Genomic DNA, 26,213 nt, shown 5'->3' with positions numbered 1-26,213 from the left:
TTCTGCTACATGCAAGAATACAGAGGGCTCATTTCACTGTGAGTGCCACATAGGGTTCCATGGAGACGGATTCAGTTGTGTGGATATTAACGAATGTGAGAAACCTTCTATATGTGACAAAAATGCAGATTGTGACAATACCCTCGGATCTTATTTATGTACGTGTAGACAAGGATTTATAAATGCTGATGGGCTGTGTTTGGACATTAATGAATGTCACAACCAGACTCTATGTCATCGGAATGCAAACTGCATCAATATTCAAGGTTCATTCTATTGCAGTTGTAAAAACGGCTTTTCAGGAAATGGAACAGATTGCATAGATATCGATGATTGTGCTCTGATCCAACCAGTTTGCCATGAAAAGGCAACTTGCAACAACACTATTGGAGCCTACTATTGTGAGTGCTGGACGGGATATGAAGGAAATGGAACTCTCTGTTATGATATTGATGAGTGTCTTAAAAATGACACCATATGCCACATATACAGTACTTGTGTTAACACTGAAGCTTCCTATACCTGCCAGTGCAATGAAGGATTTGTGGGAAATGGGTTATACTGTGAAGACATAGATGAATGTTTTCTGCCTAATGTATCTTTCCAATGTCATTTTGACTCCTACTGCATTAATACGATAGGCTCATTTGAATGCCATTGTGAGGCTGGTTTTGAAAGCAATGGGACTGAATGTATTGATATTGATGAATGTATGACAAATTCATCTGCCTGCCATGTATATGCTACCTGCATCAATTTTTGGGGTTGGTATTATTGTGAATGCTTGGATGGATTTATTGGAAATGGAACTGAGTGTGTAGATATTAACGAATGCAGTGCAGATAGTAACATGTGCCACACCAATGCCTCCTGTGTGAATACACAGGGCTCCTATCAGTGTTTGTGTGATTCTGGCTTTACTGGAAATGGACAGAACTGTAGTGATATCGATGAATGTTCAAACAATAGAATTTGTCAGGAACATCAGCTATGCATTAATACAGCTGGCTCTTTTCAATGTGTCTGTAAGAGTGGATTTTCAGAAAATGGAGCATTATGCGTCGATATCGATGAATGCTTGGCCAATAGGTTCCTTTGCCACTCAGATGCTCTTTGCATCAACCAACCTGGTTCATTCCATTGCATCTGTGAAATTGGTTTTGTTGGTGATGGATTCAACTGTACAGATATTGATGAGTGTTCAGAAAATGGGACAGAATGCATGGATATTGATGAGTGTACTCTGGAGTATTCAATTTGCCATGAAAAGGCAACTTGTAACAACACTATTGGAGCTTACCATTGTGAGTGCAGGGCAGGATTTGAAGGAAATGGAACTACATGCTATGACATTGATGAGTGCATTCAAAACCAGACCTTGTGCCACATATACAGTACTTGTGTTAACACTGAAGCCTCCTATATCTGCCAGTGCAATGAAGGATTTGTGGGAAATGGGTTATACTGTGAAGATATAGATGAATGCCTTCTGTCTAATGTATCTTTCCAATGTCATTTTGACTCCTCCTGCATTAATACGTTAGGCTCATTTGAATGCCATTGTGAGGCTGGTTTTGAAAGCAACGGGTCTGAATGTATTGATATTGATGAATGTATGACAAATTCATCTGCCTGCCATGTACATGCTACCTGCATCAATTTTTGGGGTTGGTATTATTGTGAATGCTTGGATGGATTTATTGGAAATGGAACTGAGTGCATAGATATTAATGAATGCAGTGCAGATAGTAACATGTGCCACACCAATGCCTCCTGTGTGAATACACAGGGCTCCTATCAGTGTCTGTGCGATTCTGACTTTACTGGAGATGGACAGAACTGTAGTGCTGTTGACGAATGTTTGAACAATACAATTTGTCGGGAAGATCAGTTATGCATCAATACGGCTGACTCTTTTCAGTGTATCTGTACCAGTGGATTTTCAGATAACGGAACAGCATGTGTAGATATTGATGAATGCTTTACAGATAACATCATTTGCCACTCAGATGCTCTTTGTATCAATCAACCTGGCGTGTTCTCCTGCACCTGCAGGTCAGGTTTTGTTGGAGATGGATTCAACTGTACAGACATTGATGAGTGTTCAGCTATGAAAAAGGCTTGCCACAGGCTTGCTCGCTGTATAAACACTCCAGGCTCCTACCTGTGCTCTTGTGAGAAAGGCTTTCTAGGAAATGGACAAATATGCACTGATATAAATGAGTGTCAGCTGAGTGATCAAAGATGCTCTTCAGTAGCTTCATGTATTAACACCATAGGGAGTTTCTATTGTGTGTGCAACCAAGGACTCACTGGCACTGGCCAGACTTGCAGAGCTATTGATGAATGCTCTACATCTAGTTCATGCCAAACAAATAACAAATGCACAAATTTGCAGGGGGGTTATGGTTGCATTTGCTCATCCAGTGACACTTGTGACCCACATGCAGTAAACGGTGCGTTATAGTCTGATTCTGCTTTGTCAAATAATGAAATGTTGATTATTAATGTTTAGAGGAAGCATTATAAAGACTAAGTGGTGTAAGATTTGTATCTGAATGAATACCCCTTGAAAGGCAAACTTGTGAATGAATTTTGTCAGTGATAGAATATATCATGGGTCTACTTAATTTTTTAGTCATAAAATGAATTATGAAAGTAAATGTATGTCAAATTTTAAGCCATTGTGATTTGGAAAAATGTAGGTTTTACTGTCACCTAGAAGCAGCATGATCTGAATTCATTTATTGTTATGCAACATGAGTTGAAAATGTTAGTGTTCTAAATATTCATTCCTTTTTCAATTTTCTCTCCTTTCCCAAAAATGTTGACTTGTGCTAGAGTATTGCACCATGGACACAGGCAGCCCTTGCAATACATTCTTCATGTATAACACTAGACAGTGTTATCAGACTGCCTACCCTTTAGGTAACCAATGCCAAGCCAGATCCTGTCCTCACATGAGAACTCTATAAGTACAATTTTCAATAGGGGTCACTGGACAGCAATCAAGAGCAGAAACCCTGGCTGAGTGTTTGGGCACCACTCCTGCTGCTACTCCAGGTGGCATGAAACATCTGAGATCAAGCTTGAACCTTCCCAGCCCACAATGATTAGCCAAGCACTAAGCTGTCAGAAGAGTTAAATATGTTCTTGAAATGAATTTTCAAAAAAATTGAAATGAGTTTCCACTGAATAGAATATAATAGGGGTTAAAGTTTTAACTTCCCAGCTCTGTATTGCTCTGAAGATACCTTAGGGGATCAGCTTCACACTTTGTGAAAATGTAAACTTAGGATAGCATGAAAACCCGTCCTTAACGCTCACCCGTGGTCAGGCATCTTCGGAGCACCGGAGAACCTCCATGTCCCATTAGGCAGCCAGTGTTATACATTCCATGGAATGACAAAGATGATAAAGAACATAAAAGCTGCCAAATAAATTACTGTTGCTGTGAAACCCAGCAATGGACTCTGACCAAGTTAAGAGTTCAGAGTAAGTGTGAACATCATATGCTATCCTGAAATCTCAGTTTGCGCTAAGCAATACAGAGCAGAGAAGTTAAAATTTTAACCCCTATTATATTCTATTCAATGGAAACTCATTTCATTTTTTGACGTTAACCTTAAATCTAATTTCTACTTGTTTGAGGGATATGTTGAAATGATTTCAGCTAATATTCTATTAGACGTCTTAACTTATAACACATGGTAAATTAAATAGTGGTGGATTGGAACCATTAAACATCAATGGTTCAATAATGTACCAAATCTTTAAAATTCATTTTCGGGATGTGGCAGGACCAGCTTTTATTCCCCTTCCTGATTTTCCTGAGAAGGTGAGTCTTCCTCTTGAAATATTATAGTTCTGTGGTTTGATTACAACTAAGCCAGACCACTTCAAAGAGAAGTTAAGATACATTGGTGTATAACTGGAATCATATTTAATTCAGACCCAATGAGGGCAGCAGGCTTCCTTCCCTAATGGACATAAAGGACCCAGTTGGGTTTTTAAGACAATGTTACAGTTTCACGTTCTCTTTTTTTTTTACTGATACCATCTCTTTATTTCCAGATATTTTTAAAACTGCATTCACATTCCCAAATTGCCACGTGAGATTTGAACACTGTTCTCTGAATCAGTAGTTCAGTGACATAAGAACTACTATGATTAATGGTAATTAAATGTTTAATGTACAGTTTATAGAATCATAGAATGGTACTGCACAGAAGCAATCCATCAGCCCATTATGCCTGTGTCGGCTCTTTGAAAGGGCTATTCAATTAGTCCCACTCCTCTGCACTTTCCTCATAGCCCTGAAAATATTCCCCTTCAAGTATTTATCCAATTCCCATTTGAAAGTTGTTATTGAATCTGCTTCCACCACCCTCTCAGGCAGTGCATTCCAGATTATTATAACTTGCTGTGTAACACTATTTCCTCATGTCCCCTCTGGGTCTTTTGAAAACTACCTTAAATCAGTGTTATCTTGTTAATGACCCTTCTTCTGTTGAAAACAGTTTATTTTATTTATGCTACCAAAACCCTTCATGATTTTGAATATCTCTATTAAATCACTTCTTAATCTTCTCTGCTTCAATGAGAGCTACCCCCAGTTTAACTGGTCACTTCAATTAACACCCTGAAGATCTGTTCTATGGTTAATTGATTCTGTCCAAATGTCACTTACTACTCTTTATAGCTTTTGCTGTATAACACCCATAACCCTTTCTTCCCCAATTATACTTTGAGCTTCTTATTTTCCAACATCCATTTTTTAACACTGCTGTCCTTTAGTTTTCTTTATAAATTCTCTTCTTAACGCCAGCTGGAAGATAAGGTATGATGATCAGATCACTCTGATGCAGCTTGTAATGACTAGAGGATAGGAATCCTGTTAGTCAGCATGCGCACCAAACTTGTACCAAGTGAGAATATAGCAATTATACCATTATTTTGAGTTGCTGAAGTTTGCAGTGATGTAAGATGTGTAATATAACTGCAGAATTTTTGAAACTGCCAAAAATGTCATTCAGCCAATGTGGGTGTACCTACACCCATCAGTTCAAGAAGGCAGCTCACCACCACTTTCTCAAGGGCAATTAGGAATGGGCAATAAATGCTGGTCTAGCCAGCAATACCCACATCCCATAAATGAATAAATTTTAAAACCATGATAGGTGTTGGTAGCTTTCAGTCAAGATGGAGGTGAAAGTCCAGTGCGAGGCAAAAGTGTACAAAGAAGCAAAGATCTGTAGAGAATTGAAAGTCTTCGGAGAGGTGAAGGTCTATGGGGAGAGGAAAGTCTATAAAGAGGTGAAAGTCCATGGGGGATGAAAGTCTACAGAGAGGCGAAAGTCTATGGTGTGGTGAAATGAATATATTAAACAGGAGTTTATTATTTCTATTAGCAAAACTATTTCCTTGTAAAGTACAATTTAAGCTTTATTCCAGTGACCTATTTGTAGCTTACCCTCAGGATTCAGAGATGATGACTTCATCTATTTTGAATCTGTGAAATTTATTTGACAAGTAGATAATGGAATGAAATCACATATTACTGAATTATTTATTATTGTGATATAAAATAATTTTATCAACAGTCTAATTAAATTATTTCCACAGAAAGTGTACTTTATCTGCATGGTGAGGCTGTTGGAGACTTAAAGGTATCTGCTTCAGGTGCTGATGTAAACTCCCCCTTTATTGTTCCTCCCATGGGATTTCCATTCCTTGATTCAATTTGGGATAGGATATATGTAAGTAGAAGTAAACATTAAATCTTTTCTCATTAGTTTCATATTATCTGAGATCAGAGGATCTATCGAGGATGATTCATTTCTGTTTTGGAAAACAATTATGTCTGGTGAGCTCATTCAGAGATTTTCCAATTTTCTGATAGGGAGTAAATTGAATATAGGGGTTGGACATTTTCAAAAATGCTTGGAATTGACAGAGCAGTGGATCAGGGCATTGGGATATGAAGTGGTAAGACTTAGTTTTGCTTTGCTAAACATTAAGTAATTTCCAAATTTGAATTTATTTTGGTTTTAGAGCACAGAGGTCTTGGAGTGTTACAAATTCAAATCTTATTATAAACAGTAACTTACAAAAACAAATTAGCTAGTCACAGTGGGAGTAATTCTCAGCAGGAATCTGCATTTTGTATTAGCGTTTTTCAGTGTCAGACAGTAATTAGATACATGTCAATTATTCACAGCAAGCGTCATTAAGCCACTTAAGGGTTTATACAGAGAATACTGGAGATCTGTCATTACAAGGCAGTAATCTAATTGAGGGGTTTAAATAATATCATGAAGCAAAAAAAAGTCCTCATTTTACATTAATAATCTGAACCCACTAATTAGGTTATAACCTTGAAATTACATCCAAAGTATACTGTAAATTTTCATCTTCACCACCTGGGCAATAAATTGTGGAGCAGCTAGCTTTCCTGTTGTAGATTTCATTGAATTTTCGTTCTATTCGGCAGGTTCTACAACAGTCTAGACCCATAGATCCCATCCCAAATTTTGACAGTGGGGTTTTGCATAGCTGACAGAGAAAGGGAAGCCTGACCAAGTCGATGTGCTTTTCCAAAGTGAATGGAGTCCTCCAGAGGCCCACATTCTTTGGCTCCTACTGTAGTCATGCTGACAAGTGAAGATAATTGAATCACACGAGGGGCAATTTGCCTTACTTGAGTGAAGGTTTGGGCTCTTCAAAAGGCCTCAATGAGACTTACACCAGGTTCTCACTGACAAAGCTTCTACTTGGCATTTCAAGAGCATAAAGGAAGAATTTACCAGTGAAGCACAGGAACTTCCCTTGGTATGCCAGCTTGGCAAAAAGGGAATAGGTGTTTAAATTCACTGATCAGAATTTCAGAGTCCGGTTGAAAATGTGCCTGGGTTTATCCCAAATCCATGTCTCCCTCTGGCCATAACTCCTGCTTATGCCCTCTCCATCCTCAGGAATTCAGGAAACAACATTCAGAAACAAATTCTTATCTGCTCTTCTGAAGTTGTTGACTCATGCTGGGCACAATTCTGCATGAGCTCCTGGTACCCGAGTGTGCATTCTTCATATGTGTTCAGATGAGCATTGATAGCTTACCTGACTGTGAGGATGGAACAGTCAATCCTAATTCTGTCCTCATTCATTCATTTATATCCACACATATCCATTTTCCAGAAAGTCACATTGGATAGGATTCAGGAGCAGGAATTCCCTCTAATTTTTCATTCCTTAGTCCAGGAATCCCAAGACTATTTTCAGGGCATCCATGACCATATTTCTTTAATTATCATATTTGTAGGTGAAAAATACAATTCATTTAAATTTTGATCATTTATATTTGATGTCAGAATATAAAATATATGTTGATGACCAAGTGAATATTTTTCAAAGATTAAAAGATACAAAGGGTAGTTGTGTTGGATAGTCTCTATAATTATGCAACCTATGATGCCCCCTTAGATATGTGCAATATATAGAAAATGGGAAATGAAGAACTGACTTAAATCAATCAGATCCCAGTTTACTCAGTGTATTCAGTCTATTCAGGAGTGTAATATGATGAAATGCAAATACTGTAATCCTATCTGTATTTTCCCCTCTAGTTTTCAGATAACGGCCTGATTCAATTTCAGAATTTTCAGTTAAATGAGAAGTATTTATATCCAAACCCATTTAAGAATGGATTCAATGGCAATGAAATGGTACCGATGTTGGCTGTGTTCTGGGACGATGCTAACCTCACATTTGGGGATGGGAAGTTATTATATCAGGTTTGTTTTTTTTAAACCATACACATTTTTCCGGTTAGGAGCATTTTTTTTTGATTGCTGGAGTGCCGCTCCATGGGCACCAGTGGCTCTCCAGTACCTCGGCCAAATGACCATTTCTCCATGTATGAAAAGACAGTGAATGCTAGCATGCTATTCGACCATGGCAAAAGTGACAAACAAGCCCAAGCAGTTGTTTCCCAATGTCCAGAAACACTCACATTCAGAGGGACAATGTATAACTAATGTAATTATAGTAGTCGCCTCTTAGCATGCCTAATATTATTCCATTGTAATTTAGCAGCATAACAAAGATGACTATATGATGAAGATTCCTCCTTCCCCCTTGCCCTCTCACCTTTACCTCACCTTGCTAACATTTTTGAGAATTAAAAACTGTGACAACACTGTTTCAAGTCAAGGTAATTAAAACAAACTTCACAGGAATAATATTCATGACACTGCTCTAGTTAAGGATTTAAGGTATGATTCAGACCTCACTGAATGAATCTCTTGCAGTGTTGCACATGGTGGAGAGAAAATTCAATAGTCCCTGAAAACAGACATAGGCATCACTGTGCAATTAACCAGTGCCTGTTGCTTCTAAGGCAGCCTGCACACCAATTTCATGCTGCTTGCCAATTTGGATGATAGCTGCATGCAATCAGTGCTAAATGCACTGTCGATCGGCATGCTTTAGGATGGGGTGAGGCTAGCACCATTTAAGGCTAGCCTCTACTATATAAAGCCATCCTGCACATCTTAAAGGTGAAGTACACTCTGGTTGGAGCAGGTGCTAGTACTGTTTGTAAAATTGAGTCTGAGCAGGAAGAAGAGTGAATTATGGTGCAACAGGGGAGAGAGCATGCTCCGAGGCTCTCCGCACTGCACTAGATGCCTTGGGAGAAGAGGAGGAGAGATGTGGAGCTGGAATTTTAAAACAGTTCAAGATCTGGATCGGAAGTAGGTGGGATTGCAACTTTACATGCCAGCCTCCATTCTAGTTTGTCTCCATGATTCCAAGTCAATGAGGAGGACCCAGGGTCTGAACAGCTGTTGAAAGGGAAATGGCAGGCAGCCAGTTGAGGCTAATTGTTGTTAATTATGGGAATTTCCAGTAGGTAATACAGGCAGCTCATTTTGGACTGGACCATGTGGTGGGCTCAGGTGGGAGGTGGAGCCGTGATGGATCATGTCAGGGAAACGACCTGGATCCACAAGAGCCTCTAGGTCACAGCTGTGACTGCTGGCTATCCCCTGGAGGAGCTGCCCCTTCAGGGGAGATGGTGGTGTAGTGGTAATCTCACTGGACTAGTAGTGATCCAGAGGCTCAAGCTAATGGTCTGGGAATATGGGTTCAAACTACAGCAGCTGGTGTAATTTGAATTCAATTAGCAAATCTAGAATTGAAAGCTAGTCTCAGTAAAGGTGACCATGACAATTCTCACCGACTATTATAAAAACCCATCTGGTTCACTAACGCTATTTAGGGAAAGAAATCTGCCATCCTTACCTGGTCTGGCCTACATGTGACTCCACAACCAATGTAATGTGGTTGACTCTTAACTGCCCTCTGAAATGGCTAGCAAGCTACTCAGTTCAAAGGCAATTAGCGATGGGCAACAAATGCTGGCTTTTCTAGTGACGCCCATTTCCCATGAAAAATGGATCATGGACAAGCAGCTGTGGCTTTTTAAAAAGTGAAAACAAACTTATCTTCACCTGTCCCTCACAATCTCTGTGTTCAGGTTGGCAGCTTCCATCTTGCCTGGCTGCCAATCACTCAAGGCTGGAGGAGCTCCCATTAGCCATCCAGTGTTGGGAGCCCGCCCATCATCCCTGATTGGATGGCGAACACACCTACTGGCCTTTAATTGGCTGGAGCATTGAAAATTGCGGTGAGCATGCCTAAAGCTGTGTAGGGTCAGGACTCAGAACTAACCCCCATTTCCAGTTCCCGACCCCTAAATGAAAATGCAATTCATGGTCTATCCATAAGGGACCAGGAGGCAATGGGACCAGGTAGCTGTGGCACTGAGTACCAGGGTCAGAATTTTTCCCTTGGTCAGGCAGGCGCGCGCCCAACCTGAACCGCCCTAGAGTAAAATAGTGTGCGATATTTTGTTCAGCGGGCGCGCGCAAGAGGCGACAGCAGCCCGCCGACAATTAAGAAGTCTATGAAGGCCCTTAATCAATCAATTAATTAAATTGGATTTTTTGCTCTCTGTCGAAATGTTCGGTTGGCAGGTGGGCGAAAAGGCCAAGCAGCCTTTGGATTTTTGAGGAAACTTCATCCTCGGGCGGGATGAGGTTTCTGATATTAATTAAAAATAAAATAAAAATGTTTAATTCTAATTTATAACATGTCCTCGCTCACGTGACAGGGTCACATGAGGAGGGACATTTTACCTTATTTTTAAAATCTTTATCTGTAGTGTAATAAATCATCAGCTCTCTAAGGCAGCTCTGTGCCTCAGGGAGATTTCAGTCTGTGCACCCGCACGCAAGCGCAAACTTCTGCGCTCACCCTCCTCCCACCCCCACCCCGGCAGCGCTGAGCGTTGCAGAGTGTGATTCACGTTGGCTGACTGTTAATTTGCCAGCCAGCGTGAAGTCGGGGTCCAAACGCAGGCAGCGATGGGTTTCGCTGCCGCTCCCGGGCCCGCCTGCTGCGCCCACCTGATGAGGTAAAAATCCTGCCCCAGGAGTCCCCAAGAGCTGGATGCAGTACTGCATAAAGTTCAATGACCTCACATGAATGTTCAAGGTCAGTGAATGTATATTCAAGTACCAAATTCCACTAAATTCACCATTAGCCTCACAATACTCGATGCAAGACACCTTCATCACTCACCCACCAACAATCTTTATTAGGACTGATATCTCACAGTTATAACTTCACTCACCATCACACAGCACTGCTGCAAACCTCACACCCACGACTTTCAGGTTGCACAGCTGTTCATCTATGACAGGCACATCGCTCATTTTGCATCTAGGAGGCCTTGCAAAACCGGAGTCAATGGGAATAAGGAGGAAAACTCTTCACTAGTTGGAGCCATACCTAGCACAAAGGATGATGGTTGTGGTTGTTGGAGGTCAATTATCTTAGTCCTGGGACATCGCTGCAGGAGTTCCTCAGGGTGGTGTCCTCGGCCCAACCATCTTCAGCTGCTTCATCAATGACCTTCCTTCCATCATAAGGTCAGAAGTGTGGATGTTTGCTGATGATTGCACAATGTTCAGCACCATTCACAACTCCTCAGACACTGAAGCAATCCATGTCCATAAGCAGAAAGACCTGGACCACTTTCAGGCTTGAGCTGATAAGTCATAAGTAACATTTATGCCACACAACTGCCAGGCAATGACCATCTCCAGCAAGAGAAAACCCAACCATCTCCCCTTGATATTCAGTGGCAGTATCATTACTGAATCCCCCAATATCAACATTCTGGGAGTTACCATTGACTAGAAACTGAACTGGACTAGCCATATAAATATTGTGGCTACAAGAGCAGGTCAGAGGCTGGGAATTCTGTGCAGGGTAACTCACCTCCTGATTCCCCAAATCCTGTCTGCCATCTACAAGGTACAAGTCAAGAGTGTGATGAAATACTCCCCACTTGCCTGGATGAGTGCAGCTCCAACAACACCCAAAAAGCTCAACACCATCCAAGACAAAGCAGCCCGTTTGATTGGTACCCCATCCACAAACTTAAATATCAGCCCACCACCGATACACAGTAGCAGCAGTGTGTACCATCTACAAGATACACTGCAGGAACTCAATAAAGCTCCTTAGACAGCACCTTACAAACCTGCAACCTCTACTACCTTGAAGGACAAGAGCAACAGATGCATGGGAACATCACCACCTGGAAGTTCCCCTCCAAGCCACAATGTATCCTGACTTGGAAATATATCACTGTTCCTTCATTGTTGTTGGGTCAAAATCCTGGAACTCCCTTCCTAAGAGTTCTGTGGGTGTACCTACACCACATGGACTGCAGCGGTTCAAGAAGGCGGCTCACCACCACCTTCTCAAGGGCAACTAGGGATGGGCAATAAATGCTGGCCCAGCCAGTGACGCTCATGTCCCGTGAAATAATAAATAAAAACAGATTACATCACACTCACTGACACAATTCTCTCTCTCTCTCTTGTAGGACAAGATAGCACATAATTGCAGGCAACAGCACCTAACCTCTGGGGAACAGGAACAGCTGCATGCTCTCGCTCCTCTGGAACAGACAGTGCTCACCATCATTGGAGTGGCTCTCACTGAGGCTGTGGTTAGTGGCCAGGCTGAAACCCATGGAAGATAAAGGCATCTTCCAACCTAATCCACCTTCTCACATCCCAATTCCCTCTCATTCTACAATCTCCTCTAGTTTGCATGCTGCAGATGGTGTAAGCATGCACCTCTCATTTTTCTCCTTCCCTCAGCACAACAACTATTTAGCCTTTCTCCTTTCAGATAGCCAAGAACAGCAGTCTGATCAAGCACTGGCACAGGAGCGTGAAGGGCAAGAGGAACAGGACACTGATGATCAGAAAATACTGATTCACAATCTCACACTTACAATCACTAGCTCAGATAATGGCACTGTGCAAACGTTACAGGGTGGCTTGGAAGCAGGATCTGCATGTGGTGAATCACTGGGCAGGAGTAGCCTGCAGCTAGGGCACAGAGAAAGGGTAGCTCAGGTGCCAGTTCCCCAGAGGATGAGGTTGCATATGAGTATTGCTGCAGGGGATTCAGATGAGGACTACAATAGGGCTGCATACAGAATAAAGCTGATGGTGAAATGTTTGGTACTTTGGCAGGCCTGCCAGATAACCTGCTATCATTATCAGGGAGCATGGAGATGTCCAGCACCAACTTGGCACAGGGCTTTGCGCAGACCTTGGAGCCCATTCTTTCCAATGTGAAGTTGTGGGCAACTGCATGGCAGCCCTTGTGGACCTGACCATGATGCAGCATCTGATGGCTTATGTCTCAGCCTCCATTGCAGCACAAGCAGAAACCATTCAACATCTGAGTGCCGCAGTGGGTTTGTATTTCAGTTTGAAATCTTTCCTGACAACACAACAATTAAATCCTGAATGACCTAAGACTCTTTTTACTTTAGACTTAGAATTGGTGGCCAGAAATGAACATTTTTTTTTGCCATACCAACGGAGTAACACACTCATTATTACGTGATATAACACCTATGTGTTTATTAAACATATTAATATTACTTATTAATATATTAACATATTAACTTACCGAAACATTAATTTACCGAATCAACTGCTAGAATAGTATATATTAGTAGGTTATAACTGATGTTCAATCTAAGTTACATAAGAAAATGCTACATTTTAAAACTTTTGGATGAAGAATGCAGAAAATATCTGTTGTTCCTCAGGTTTATGATGACAGTAGGAAGGACCTCTATTCTCAAATGATTATCAACAGAACCACCGAGGAAGTAAACAAACATTTTTCAAAGAGCATTGACAGTCATTTTGTCCCCAGGTGGATATTAAAAGTAACATGGGATCACATCTCACCTGTTTCCTTTCAGAAAAAAAATATAAGTGAGGTAAGTCAGTGGAGTACAAAATTAATGAATGTGGGTTAAGAGTTAAAAGCCATTGGATAAATAACATTTTCACTTAGAAATAACTATCAGCTATTAAATTACTGGCTGCACTTTGAGTTTATCGACACCCTCAATCACATTGGGACCTCAATTTAAATTTGTTGCGCACATTTTATGAATCTAAAATGCAAATATAATTATAACCAATTTAGCAGGGCAGAGGCTTGTGCCCAATGCAAGACTCAGTGCTGAGTTCAAACAGACCCCACTTTCATTGGAGTGAGGTGTGGCATACAATTCTTTAAGAGTAGATGTGAACATCATAAAAGGTCGATAAGGTCCGTGGAACTGTCAAGCTCCAAATTATTAAAATCCCCCGTCCTTTAAATTTTGGGAAAAAAAACAGCCTGCTGTGTCTCTGAGTTGAAAAAAATTGGTGCTAGCAAATTTAATAGCTGTTTGTTACATAATCCTGAAGGCTACAATTCTAGTGTTATTTCTGTTTTACTGCTTCCACAGCCTATCTTTATCATAGTGTGGGGCTATAAGTTCACAGTTTAATTGACAGCTCCAAGAAGTTATTAAGGGATTAGCTGTTTTTGATGTGGGACTACCTGTACAAATGTTTGTTTTTTGTATTGGGATGAAGTACTTGAGGGGATTTAATTTATTGAATTGGCTTTTATCAATGAGAGTGTCTTTTCTTTAGCGAAGTCTGTAATAGATACTTAGAACTTTATCTTATTTCATCTCTGCTCGTGGTGGATACTGGGTGAGTTGGCATGGAAGGTGTAAGGGCAAAGGTTTGTGGGTGACAAGGCATGGTTTGGCATGATTTAGGACTAAAAGTTGGCATAGGGGCTGTAAGGGCTGTAGATGAGTGGGGGCATAGGTTGGCATGGAAGTTATGAGGGTTCATGGGGGGGTTGGGTAGGTGGGGGTAAGTTGGCATGAATGGGGGATGGGGAGTGGGTTGGAGGTTAAGGCGGTGTGAGGGCTGAGGACTCAAGAGCCTAAATACTTTTATTATAACTGGGAAGAAGTCCCAAAGCACTGAGGTGGGCCTTTTAAACAGCCCATCTCAGCACTCAGCAGCCCCTGTGGTTGCCTCCAAACTGTTTCTGGGGGAAGTAGCCCTGACTCCAGTGCACACCCACACCCCCAGAACGAAAATCTAGCCATTGGGCACTGTTTCCCCCGAGGTGGGTTTGGTGAGTTGGGAAATTTCCAGACTCTACACACTTGCCTTGGGAGTGAAAATAGGTATATTTAAATTATATACAATGAAGTAAATGAAGATTATAACTATTTTGTTCATGAGTTAAACTCAAAGATGGAAGTCTGAAATAAAAACAGAAGTAATTGAAATTCAATCAGGCCAATCAGTGACCAAAAGAGAAAGGAAACCCAATGTGATTTTATTTTCTTGAGAATTGGTTAATAATAACATTTTGGTTAACTTTAAGCTCAACCTTTTTGTATGTCTCTCATCAGTCATGATGAAGAGTCACATTCAAAGCTTTAACCTTTTTTCTTTTTCATATACTGATCGATGAGCTCTATTTTTGCAGTATATTTCATAGCTTTTATTCCAAATATCAGTAAGGCCATCATAGCTCACTGTTAGATATGCCTCATTTAGGCAGTAACAAATTGATTCTCTCTGTAAACTGAATTCTCTACATGCTCTTAATTGTTTGAATGGGCTTGGTTCATTGATTTGTAACTGCTTTTTTTCATTTGACATAATTTACTCTTTCAAAGAAATTTTAAATTTTTCTCTAACACATATTTATTTCCAGACAAACACATTTCAGTGCATATTGACGACGGATGGAATTCTCTCCTTTGCTTTGTTAAAATATGCTACAATGCTCTGGTATCCTGGTCAGAGATTATTCCACAGAGCATTGATGGGCTACACAAATGGTAAAGGAATATTTTACAATGATCCCCAAACACAAAAAAACAACACATATGGCCCAAGAGGAAGATACAGGCCAGATCAAGCAATTGGAAACACAGGACTCCGTGGGCAATGGGCTTACCGTCTGGATCTGCAAAACTCCAGTAAATATAGTAAAAGTTACCAGCAGAAGTGCTGGCATTGGTATCTAGCTGAACCAAATCCTTCCGCCTGGAATACCGATGTACAGTCTTGTCCCTGCCATGAGTCACAAGCGAAGGGAGACAACCGTTTTATACCTGAGGTTATGCTATTCAATGTTTCGACCAAACAGAAGCTGGAAGGCAAGAGGATTTCATTTCAATCTGCATTACCTAATAAGTTTGCAGCTGGCCGAAGGTGCATCTATAGTTCGGGGTACCTGATTGAGGGCATAACTGACCGTTACTTTATTTATTCCCCAGAAGCAACAACGATGCAGGACCACATAAGTGAGTATAGATTAAAAATGCTTTTGTTACCCCCAGGGTAAGTGTTCCGTTGATGCTGTTGGGAAATTTCAATTAAAGTATCAGTATGTCTTGCTGCTTAGATAGAGATGAGAAAATAAATCAGCCAGGATTTCAATTCCTGATTGATTTAAAGTAACTGCTGACAGAAAATTTGTGTGTGATTAACAGCTGATGACAGGTTTGGGATTAGCTCTCACTGTTTCTCATGACCTGCAAAACTGCAGAACTCCTTCCCTCACCTGGATTTTAAACCTCCTGCAGTCTTTTAATATCCTTGGCATTAATGAACTATTACTTTGTGATTTTGCCACATATTCTCCTCTACTCTTTTGAGCCTTGGGGTGTTTTGTGCTATCAAAATTAACCAGTGTTGTCACCTTTTTCTAAATGTTTAACCTCCAAAACCTGACAGCTAGATGGATAGAGCTATGTTTGATGCTTGCTTTGTGCTGTTACTGTTGAAAATTCATTGAAAATCTTAATAATGAATGCTTCCTAATTGTAAAGCATAAAAGCGAGTGAAAAATGAACCTTTGTTTTAAATAGATGTTGTTTTCATTTCCATTTTAAATACTTCGAGATAGACCATTCAAAACTGAACAGCTAACTGTCCCTTCACTCTTATAAATATACAACTATTCAGAGATTAGATTTTAAGCAACTCATGTTCAGTTTAGCCTCCAAAATGTTTTAGCTACATCTTATCACAACAGGTCAGTTTGGATTAAGTTGGTTTAGACTCAGTATAATCTTGCTGTATTCACACTTACAATTAGCCCAGATCAGTTCACTGAATTATTAAATTGCCAACCTGGTATATGCATTAAAATTTGCTTCACTGCAGAAAACAACAGGAGATTTGCAACCTAGAGTAATGTTCTGCCTTACCTAAAGTGGGGTATCTTTACTCTGAATGAGATCCACTTAAAAAAAAACACGTGCCTGTGCAAACCTTGTGAGTGGTCTGCTCTAGTTCTCATTACATGCAAAGTTCCTTCTTAAAACACCCATCTGCAGACTAACATCTGGCATAAATGTGCAGCATGTTACAATTACTTACATTATCTCTGCTGCCATCAGCAATGATGATCCATAGCAACCAGATAGCAAGCTGTGGAATTGAGCTTAATGTTAGATTGGTAACTTTTACCACATGGCCATGCCAATATAGGAGTCATTGAGAAATCTACTAAATGGACATTAAGCTATTTTGAAACAAATGTTTCCAGCAAACAAATGGAATAAAATGTTCAATATTTGCAGATAATAGATTAATAGATTACTCATTACTCTACCAATTGTCAACAAATATTTCAAAACCAGGTCTGAGTACCTAACTTTTGGCTCCAGGTCGACAGAGGCCAATGACCTTGCATTCCCCAATTTGGAAACTTGTACAGTCATATTTTATTCTGGAATACTGGGTTTTAATTATGAGAAACACCCGATGAGTTAAACTATAGAAGATACAAGTAATATCCCAGAAATAGCTGTAGACCAGGAAATGGAAGGGAAGGAGGAACTCAAGAAAATTACAATCACTAGGAAAGTGGCAATGAGCAAATTGTTGGAGCTGTGGTCTGACAAGTCCCCAGGTCCTGATGGACTTCATCCTAGGGTCATAAAAAAAGTGGCTAGTGAGATAGTTGATGCGTTGGTTTTAATTTTCCAAAATTCCCTAGATTTGGGGAAGGTCCCATTTGATTACAAAATAGCAAATGTAGCTCGTCTATTCAAAAAGGTAGCAAGACAGAAAGCAGGAAACTACAGGCCAGTTAACTTAACGTCTGTCACAAGGAAAATGTTAGAAGCTATTATTAAATACATTATCGCAGGGCACTTAGAAAAATTCAAGGTAATCAGGCTGAGTCAACATGGTTTTGTGAAAGGGAAATCTTATTTAACCAATTTATTGGATTTCTTTGAAGAAGCAACATGTGCTGTGGACCAAGGGGAACCGGAGGATGTACTGTACTTAGATTTCCAGAAGGCATTTGATAAGGTGCCAAATCAAAGGTTATTGTGGAAAATAAAAGCACATGGTGTAGGGGATAACATATTGGCATGGATAGAAGATTGACTAGCTAACAGGAATCAGAGAGTAGGCATAAGTGGGTCATTTTCTGGTTGGCAAGATGTAACAAGTGGTGTCTCAACTTTTTACAACTTATTTAAATGACTTGGATGAAGGGGCCAAAGGTATAGTTGCTAAATTTGCTGATGATATAAAGATAAGTAGGAAAGTAAGTTGTTAAGAGGACATAAGGACATTACAAAGGGTGATAGATAGGCTAAGTGACTGGGTAAAGATCTGGCAAATGGAGTATAATTTGGGAAAATGTGAAATTGTCCATTTTGGCAGGAAGAATAAAAAAGAAGCATATTATCTAAATGTTGAGAAATTGCAGAACTCTGAGATGCAGAGGGATTTTGCTGTCCTAGTTCATGAATCGCAAAAGGCTAGTATGCATACAGCAAGTAATTAGGAAAGCTAATAGAATGTTATCGTTTATTGTGAGGGGAATTAAATACAAAAGTAGGGAGGTTATGCTTCAGTTATACAGGGCATTAGTGAGACCACATCTGGAGTACTGTGTAAGGAAGGATGTAAATGTATGGGAAGCAGTTCAGAGAAGGTTTACTACAATACCTGGAATGGGTGGTTTGTCTTATGAGGAAAAGTTGGACAGGCTAGGCTTGTATCCACTGGAGTTTAGAATAGTAAGAGGTGATTTGATTGAAACATATAAGATCCTGAGGGGTCTTGACAGGGTGGAAGTGGAAAGGATGTTTCCCTTTGTGGGAGAATCTAGAACTAGAGGTCACTATTTAAAAGTAAGGTGTCACCCATTTAAAACAAAGATGAGGAGAATTTTTTTCTCTCAGAGGGTTGTGAGTCTTTGGAACTCTCTTCCTCAAAAGGCAGTGGAAGCAGAATCTTTAAATATTTTTAAGGAAGGGGTAGGTAGATTCTTGATAAGCAAGGGGGAGAGGTTATCAGAAGTAGGAGGGAATGTGAAGTTGAGGTTACAATCAGATCAGCCATGATCATATTGATTGGCAGAGCAGGCTTGAGGGGCCGAGTGGCCTACTGCTGCTCCTAGTTCATATATTTGTATGTGTCAGTGAATTTTTGGGTTCCTTACCATAAATGAGACATAATAGCCTTGGAGAAATTATAACACAGATTATAACATTATAAAAACAACCTGTATTTATTTAAGTACCTAGAGCATAGAAAAACATCCAAAAAAGAATAAGAATTTATTTGAAATGGTAGAAATTGGAATGCGATTAAAATCAGGCCACGAGAAAGCCCTGAATTCAGTGATCAAGAAGGGCCAAAAACCCTCCTCCAGTGCTAAATTGTTTTAATGTTTCCATTAATGGGAATTGTAGTGCTTTAGTATCCACTATACCACCCCAAAAAAATCCCAAACTTTGGTACTGTGGAACTTCTCATGTATTCAATATTTGCATGTAATAAGCAGCTTGTTTTGAATTTTAATCATTATTGTTTTATTATTTGTTAACAGAGGGGGATTTGGAACCTTTTGAATGGTGTTGCAAAAAATCTTCTTTATGCAGTTTGTATTATGAAAAACGACCTATTGATAGGTGTGAGAATTATACTTCATTGGGTTTAGGTAAGCAAATAACAATTTAGGTTGTGCATTGTGACTATTATGGCTTACTAAATTGAGAATTATATTGACTTTAGTCAGATTAATTTAATGCAATGCTTTTCAAAAGTTATTTCCTCTTTCCCAAATTTTCCCTTTTACAATCACTCATTGAGTTCCAACAGGGAGAACAAAGGATAAGTCATAGACACCTCTGACTATTGACACTGGTGCTCCATAATCAGCCTGAAGAGGTATGATTGAAGTCAGGAAAACTGCAAAGTAACAGATTTTCTTTATGAAAATGAACTAGTAATTATATTGTGTTCAATCTCATGAACAGCTTAAACACACCCACTCAACCTTGGTAATTAAGTTGAAGTCATAAGTAGTTGTAAGATACAAACTCTCAGCCTTTAGGTTGGGCATCAGAAATAAAACCAAACTAGCAAGTAGGCTGCTTAAATTAGTGTTTATGCTTTTCAACTGATATGTTATTTTTTTCTCTTCAACATTCTCCCCTTTTCGCTTTTTCTGAAGAAGTGGACTGATGCATTTCGTCCTCAATGCCCATTCTTCATGCATGTGTCTAGAGAGTGTTGGTAAAATATCTAACTAATGGGAAAATCATAGTGACACCTATTCTTGTTCCATCAATACTGTGCACATTTAAACAGGATTCACTGTATTGGAATCAAGAGCAAGAACCCTGCCTGATTTTATTTCATCTCCAAGGGCAATGGTGCCAAATGCAGCATCCCAATGCCACCCAGGTAACTTCAGCTAACCCAGTACAGACTGAAGATCAACATAGACCTAACTGGTCTGTGGAGCTTTTTTCCACACTGAGTAAAGCATTTATCCTCTAAGCCACCAAGGGAGCCCTAGTTATGAATACTGTTACATATTTTGGTGCAGATTTTACAGTTTTGTATGGTGGTACAGGTTTACTGCCAAAGTTAGACATTTCTCCACAGAAAAGGAAGAAAAATTAGAGGTTATGTCATCCAGGATGATCTTGCAGCATTTCACTTGCATTTCCCCTAACTTAGTCTACTGCATTCGTTGCTCCCAATGCGGTCTCCTCTACATTGGAGAGACCAAACGCAAACTGGGCCACCGTTTTGCGGAACACCTGCGGTCTGTCCGCAAGAAAGACCCAAACCTCCCTGTCGCTTGCCATTTTAACACTCCACTCTGTTCTCTTGCCCACATGTCTGTCCTTGGCTTGCTGCATTGTTCCAGTGAAGCCCAACGCAAACTGGAGGAACAGCACCTCATCTTCCGACTAGGCACTTTACAGCCTTCCGGGCTGAATATTGAATTCAACAACTTTAGATCTTAAACTCCCCCTCCCCCCATCCCCACCCCGTTTCTCCCCCCCACCTTTTTTTTCAATAATTTATATAGATTCTTCTTTCCCCACCTATTTCCATTATTTTTAAATCTAAAACTAAAACCTTGTTAGTCTTTCCACCCCACCCCCACTAGAGCTGTACTTTGAATATCCTGTCTTCCATTCTTAATTAGCACTTTTCTTAGACAAATATCACCACCTTCAACACCTCTTTGACCCTTTTGTCTGTGACATCTTTTGATTATCTACTCATCTCCACAATCACCACACCCTCAACGTCTCTCTCCCCCCCTCCCCCCCCCCCCACCTTAAACCAGTTTATATTTCTCCCTTCTCCTAACTATGCTTCAGTTCTGCCGAAGGGCCATGAAGGCTCGAAACGTTAACTGATTTCTTCTCCGCCGATGCTGCCAGACCTGCTGAGTTTTTCCAGGTAATTCTGTTTTTGATCTTGACTAGTATAGATTGATAAGAAAGAGATATAATTGACATTGGAAAGCAACGAGGAACTAAAGACAGAGGAGAAAAATAGACCCAACAATGTAACTACACATTATTAACTTGCAGTGTAATTGAAAAATGGCAACAGTGCAAACATGAACTCAGGCTAAGTGGATATAGGCACAACAAAATGTGTTTTTAAAAAGGTAGAAAAGTTAAAATAAATACAGTATATGGATAAATTCTCAAAAAATACTTATTGTTAAGGTCAGGTTTATGGAACCCTGCATGTGAAAACATTTGATGGAGTTGATTACATATTTCGTGGACTCGGAGAATACGTCATTGTCAGGCTGTCATCAGCCAAAGGACATAACATATTTACTCTTCAAGGGCAAAGTACCCTAACAATCAAAAACAACAGCTTTATAAACACAGTGGCCTTGGTAAAGTTGGCTGCATTTTATCAAGGGATGGTAATGATGAAAGTAAGTAGTTTATTCTCAGAATCATGACCCGATTGTTTAAAAATTCTGTTTTGAAACAGTAACTAACATTTCTGCCATCTCCAGTCCTAAATTATAACTTTTCTCATTTCGGTAAGGTGGAGTGGGGACGCTCCAAGTTTGAAAAGGAACTTTCTGTTACAGTAAATGATAAAGACATCAGATTGCACAAAGGTGAAGATTTAGGTAAGAGGTAGTGAAAAAAAAGGCCTGTGGAAATGTAACAAATGACAGCAAATACCCAGCAGCCACTGGAAAGTCAATTAAGGCTCGGCAACCAATTAGCAGCAAGTTCCCAGTGTAAGTGAGATTTTACTGGAGTCCCATGGGATCCCCGCTGTGTCTCCAGCTCATAGGGTAACATGAGGCACATGCAGAGCAGGACGTCAGAGCACTATAACAAAAATATCACCTTAAGGAGCAAATCGTCAATCCTGGGGTTAAATGCCCATCTGTACTTGAATTTAGTTATTGTGAACTTCCTTGGAGTGGCAATCAGTATTGGATGGCCAATCCATGCCCAATTTCTTACCTAAACTTTTTCCCCAACCTTCCGACTCAGGCTGGACGAGATCCTAGCAGGGCCTAGTGTCAAAGTGCAGCTGAGTTGAAAGGAAGGAGGCCTTCTGGGCAATTGAACTTCCAAAGGGGATTCCCAGCCTATCTTTGGGATCCCCCCCCCCCACAACGATGCTGGAGAGCTCAGAAGTTACGGCCCATCATGTTTTAACAAATCTAAATTGTCATATTATTATAAATACAATTCTGCATACTTCCAAACAAATTCATTTTTAACAACACACAGGAAGGGAAGTGTCGGAGATGGACCATGTGAAAGTGAGGGGTGGAACTTGGAAGCAGATCCAGATGAGAGTGCAAAACGGCACCAGTACAGTCATCGATGTACTGGATAAAGAATTTGGGAGGGGCCTGAGTAGGATTGGAACAAGGAACATTCAAAATACCCCCAAAAAGGATAGGCATAACTAAGACCCATGCGGGTACCCATAGCCACACCCTTCAGTTGGAGGAAGTGAGACAAGTTAAAGGAGAAATTGTTCAATGAGAGAACATGTTCAGCCAGACAGAGGAGGTTGGTGGTGGATGGGGATTGCTTGAGGAAGAAGGGGAAAGCCCTCAGATCACCTGCGGGTGGGGGCAGGGGTGGGGTGGGTGGCGATGGAGGTGTAGAGGGAATAGACATCCATAGTTAGGGCCAGGACACTGGAAATTGTTGAAATGATACAGGGCGTCAGAAGAATCACAAATGTAGGTGGGAAGAGACTGGACAAGGAGAGAAAAAATATAGTCAAGATTAAATGACAAAGGTGTCATGGAACACAAGACAAAGGGAGTGGTAATGATAGTAATGATTCTACTGTAAAGCTGATCTATAAATCCCAGTTACTTCTGAATTGTTTTCTGAAACGTATATTTTGTATAAATTAACCTTTTGTATTATAGCTGTTAATTATTCATTTAATATTTTCTCATTGTAACATATATTTGCGAAACATTTTCCAATTTACTTTGCATACAGTCTCCATTAAAATACCATTGATTCCAAGATTCAGTCATTTGCCATTTGCCATTTTCATCAGCTTCTCATATGTTGACACCCGCAATTCAGCTGAATTTTAGTAAATAATTGTACCTTTGCACCTCTCTGTTGTTTTTCTTCACAGAAGTATACCATTTCAGTCAGAACCAGTTGGCATTAGTGTGTGAAAAGGGGACCAGATGCTCTGCAGTTTATTTTTCTGGACTACAGGTTACAGTGGAGTTAGACATCGGTGGCTTCCTCCAGGCGACAGTCTATTTGCCACATTCTTTCTACAACAGAACACTTGGTCTTCTTGGCTTGTGGAGCAGTACAACAGTAGATGATTTTTTGTATCCAAATGGGGATTATCTGAAGTTCCAGGGTGACAGTCTTCCAGCTGAAGAGGAAGTATATAAGTTTCAACAATCCTGTAGGTTTTTATAGCCATTAAAACACATGTTACAGCATTTAATCTTATTTCATTTTAGGCTGGCTCAGTCTTCCACATGTCTTTTCATCTCTCCTGAAGGAAAAGCATCATACTGGAGTTTCATGGGCATGAACAACATATTGATAGCTCACCCAAATAGGCACTGTTTATGTGTGACCCCCAAACAGCGAGTGTAACCAAGCTATTAAAGGTAGATGATATCAGAGCCAAGCTCAAACTTGTCTTTACCTGACAGCCACACTTGCAATTTCCAGTAAAGATGACCAGCTAACAATCGGGAGTACAAACGCTTGTTTCCACCTCCATAACATCTCCCGACTCCATTCCTGCCTTAGCTCATCTTGCTGCTAAAGCCCTTATTCATGGCCTTTTTACCTCTAGGCTTAACTATTCCAGTGGATGGCCTCCCATCTTCCACCCTCCATAAACTTAAGCTCACCCAAAACTTAGCTGCCCATATCCTAACTTGCACCAAACCTGTTCACCCGTCACCCTGTACCATCCAACCTACATTGGCTCCTGGTTAAGCAACTCCTCGATTTTAAATTTTTATCCTTGTTTTCAAATCCCTCCATGACCTTGCCCCCGCCCTATCTCTGACACTCCTTAAAACTTACGTCTTTGACCAAGCTTTTGGTCCCATTGTCTTCTTATGTAACTTGGTGTCAAATTTAACATTCCTGTGAAGTGCCTTGGGTGGTTTTACTATGTTAAACGTTTTATATATATATATATATATATATACATACACAAATGCAAGTTGTTGTTATTATTTCCCACGTGCTTTTGATCCATTTCTTCCTGTTTGTTTCCAACCAACAGCTGCTTCTGAAGCATACCAGCATCTTAAGACCATAAGACATAGGAGCAGAAGTAAGCTATTCTGCCCATCGAGTCTGCTCCGCCATTCAATGAGATCATGGCTGATTTGATAATCCTCAACTCCACTTTCCTGTCTTCTCCCCACAGCCCTTGATTCCCTAACTGATTAAAAATCTGTCTATCTCAGTCTTGAATATACTTAACGATCCAGCCTCTACTGCCCTCTGCGGTAAAGTATCCCACAGATTGACTACCTTCCGAGAGAAGAAATTCCTCCTCATCTCTGTTTTAAATGGGCGCCCTTTTACTCTGAGATTACGCCCTCTAGTCCTAGACCCTCCCACAAGGGGAAACAACCTCTCAGCATCTACCCTGTCAATTGAGGCCCCAGCACAGATCCCTTTGGCACTCCACTAGTTACAGGTTGCCATCCTGAAAATGCCCCTCCTTACCCCAACTCTCAGTCTTCTATCAGTTAGCCAATCCTCTATCCATGCTAACATACTACATCCAACACTATGGGCTCTTATCTTATTAAGTAGCCTTATGTACGGTACCTTATCGAACACCTTTTGGAAATCCAAATATATTACATCTACTATATTATATTCCTTTATGCAATTTTAGCTTCTTATTAAACAAAAATATGAGTTAAAAATATATGTGACTTAAACTGCCTTGGTTTTCTATCATGATGAACTTTAAGCAGCGTTGGAGTTTGGGTAGACAAAATGGCTCTGAAATGAACTCCAAAGCAGCCTTAGGATGCTTCACATTTTCTTCTGTATAAAGGCACCACAGGCTTGTTGATTCCTCATAGCAACACAGTCGAGTGGTATTTGGGAAGAATACCAGTCATTTCAGCATGGGACCTGTGTGTCGGTGCTGTAATATCTGATGCCTCCACACTGGCCCTAGAAAGTTTACATAGTTTTATATTCCATAGAATACAGTCATTTATTTTTTAAAGAAATCTAATTGTAAAGAAAAAATGAAAACTGCAAGGTGCAGGTGCTAAAACCAATATTAATTTCTAGAAAAGCCATGATTGTTTTTAGGTTAAGTCATGATGAATTAAGTTGATCAGAGTTTGTATTAACATTTCCTCCCGCGTAAGTTCATACACAAATTGACAATTTTAGTTTAAATCCAGTTGATATGAATTTCTGAGCTTGGAAGTTGTGCCAATTGAATGGGATTCATAATCCCGTTGGGGATTGTTGTTTTGTACAAGGTGATCTGGTGTATAACAGTTGTTAATTTTCAATAAATGCTAAAATGCTACAATAAAAATGGGACTTAAGGTAATGTAAAAGCTAAGAATGTTCAAAGTAGATTTAAGAATCATTGTAAAGAGATGGGCTCTGATTTGATATACCTGTGCACCCACAGTAAAGCAGGATGTGCCTGTTACATGGTAAATATTATGTAAAAGAAAATTACAGCAATTATCAGCTAGACCTGTAATAGTGGCACAGGAATTTAAAAAAAAGCATCCTCACTGTCTTGAAATAAGAGAGGATATTTTTACCCAAAGTGCAAATATAATTTGTGCACTTTAGCTTGTAAAAATGTATCAAAGTAATTCATTGCGTTTTAAGTGCAGTGATTGTTTTATAGACAATATATTATTTAATAGAATTATCGCATAAGTTACCATGGAAAGCCTAA

General features: G+C 40.1%; 1 protein-coding gene and 1 long non-coding RNA gene across 4 annotated transcripts in view; one reads left to right on the top strand and one right to left on the bottom strand.

Moving 5' to 3' along the window:
• LOC144689815 (uncharacterized) overlaps window positions 1-17,019 on the bottom strand; it is a 28,437-nt gene extending 11,418 nt beyond the window's left edge. Inside the window, exon 1 of the long non-coding RNA XR_013578717.1 lies at window positions 16,860-17,019. This is a non-coding gene — a long non-coding RNA (uncharacterized LOC144689815). The remainder of the gene's footprint in view (window positions 1-16,859) is intronic.
• The window catches only part of LOC144689812 (mucin-like protein), a 77,471-nt gene continuing 66,144 nt past the window's right edge, over window positions 14,887-26,213 (top strand). For 2 of the 3 annotated variants that reach the window (XM_078557212.1, XM_078557211.1), the window contains exons 1-5: window positions 14,887-15,778; window positions 19,336-19,446; window positions 21,488-21,708; window positions 21,825-21,912; window positions 23,412-23,699. In XM_078557212.1, coding sequence (XP_078413338.1) covers window positions 15,253-15,778; window positions 19,336-19,446; window positions 21,488-21,708; window positions 21,825-21,912; window positions 23,412-23,699 — 1,234 coding nt within the window. In that variant the 5' untranslated portion in view covers window positions 14,887-15,252. The remainder of the gene's footprint in view (window positions 15,779-19,335; window positions 19,447-21,487; window positions 21,709-21,824; window positions 21,913-23,411; window positions 23,700-26,213) is intronic. The other variant, XM_078557213.1, reaches the window with a different exon arrangement.

This window comes from Cetorhinus maximus, chromosome 14 (assembly GCF_964194155.1).
Source record: "Cetorhinus maximus chromosome 14, sCetMax3.hap1.1, whole genome shotgun sequence".
Classification (NCBI taxonomy): Eukaryota; Metazoa; Chordata; class Chondrichthyes; order Lamniformes; family Cetorhinidae; genus Cetorhinus; species Cetorhinus maximus.
This window is presented reverse-complemented; position numbering and strand designations above follow the sequence as displayed.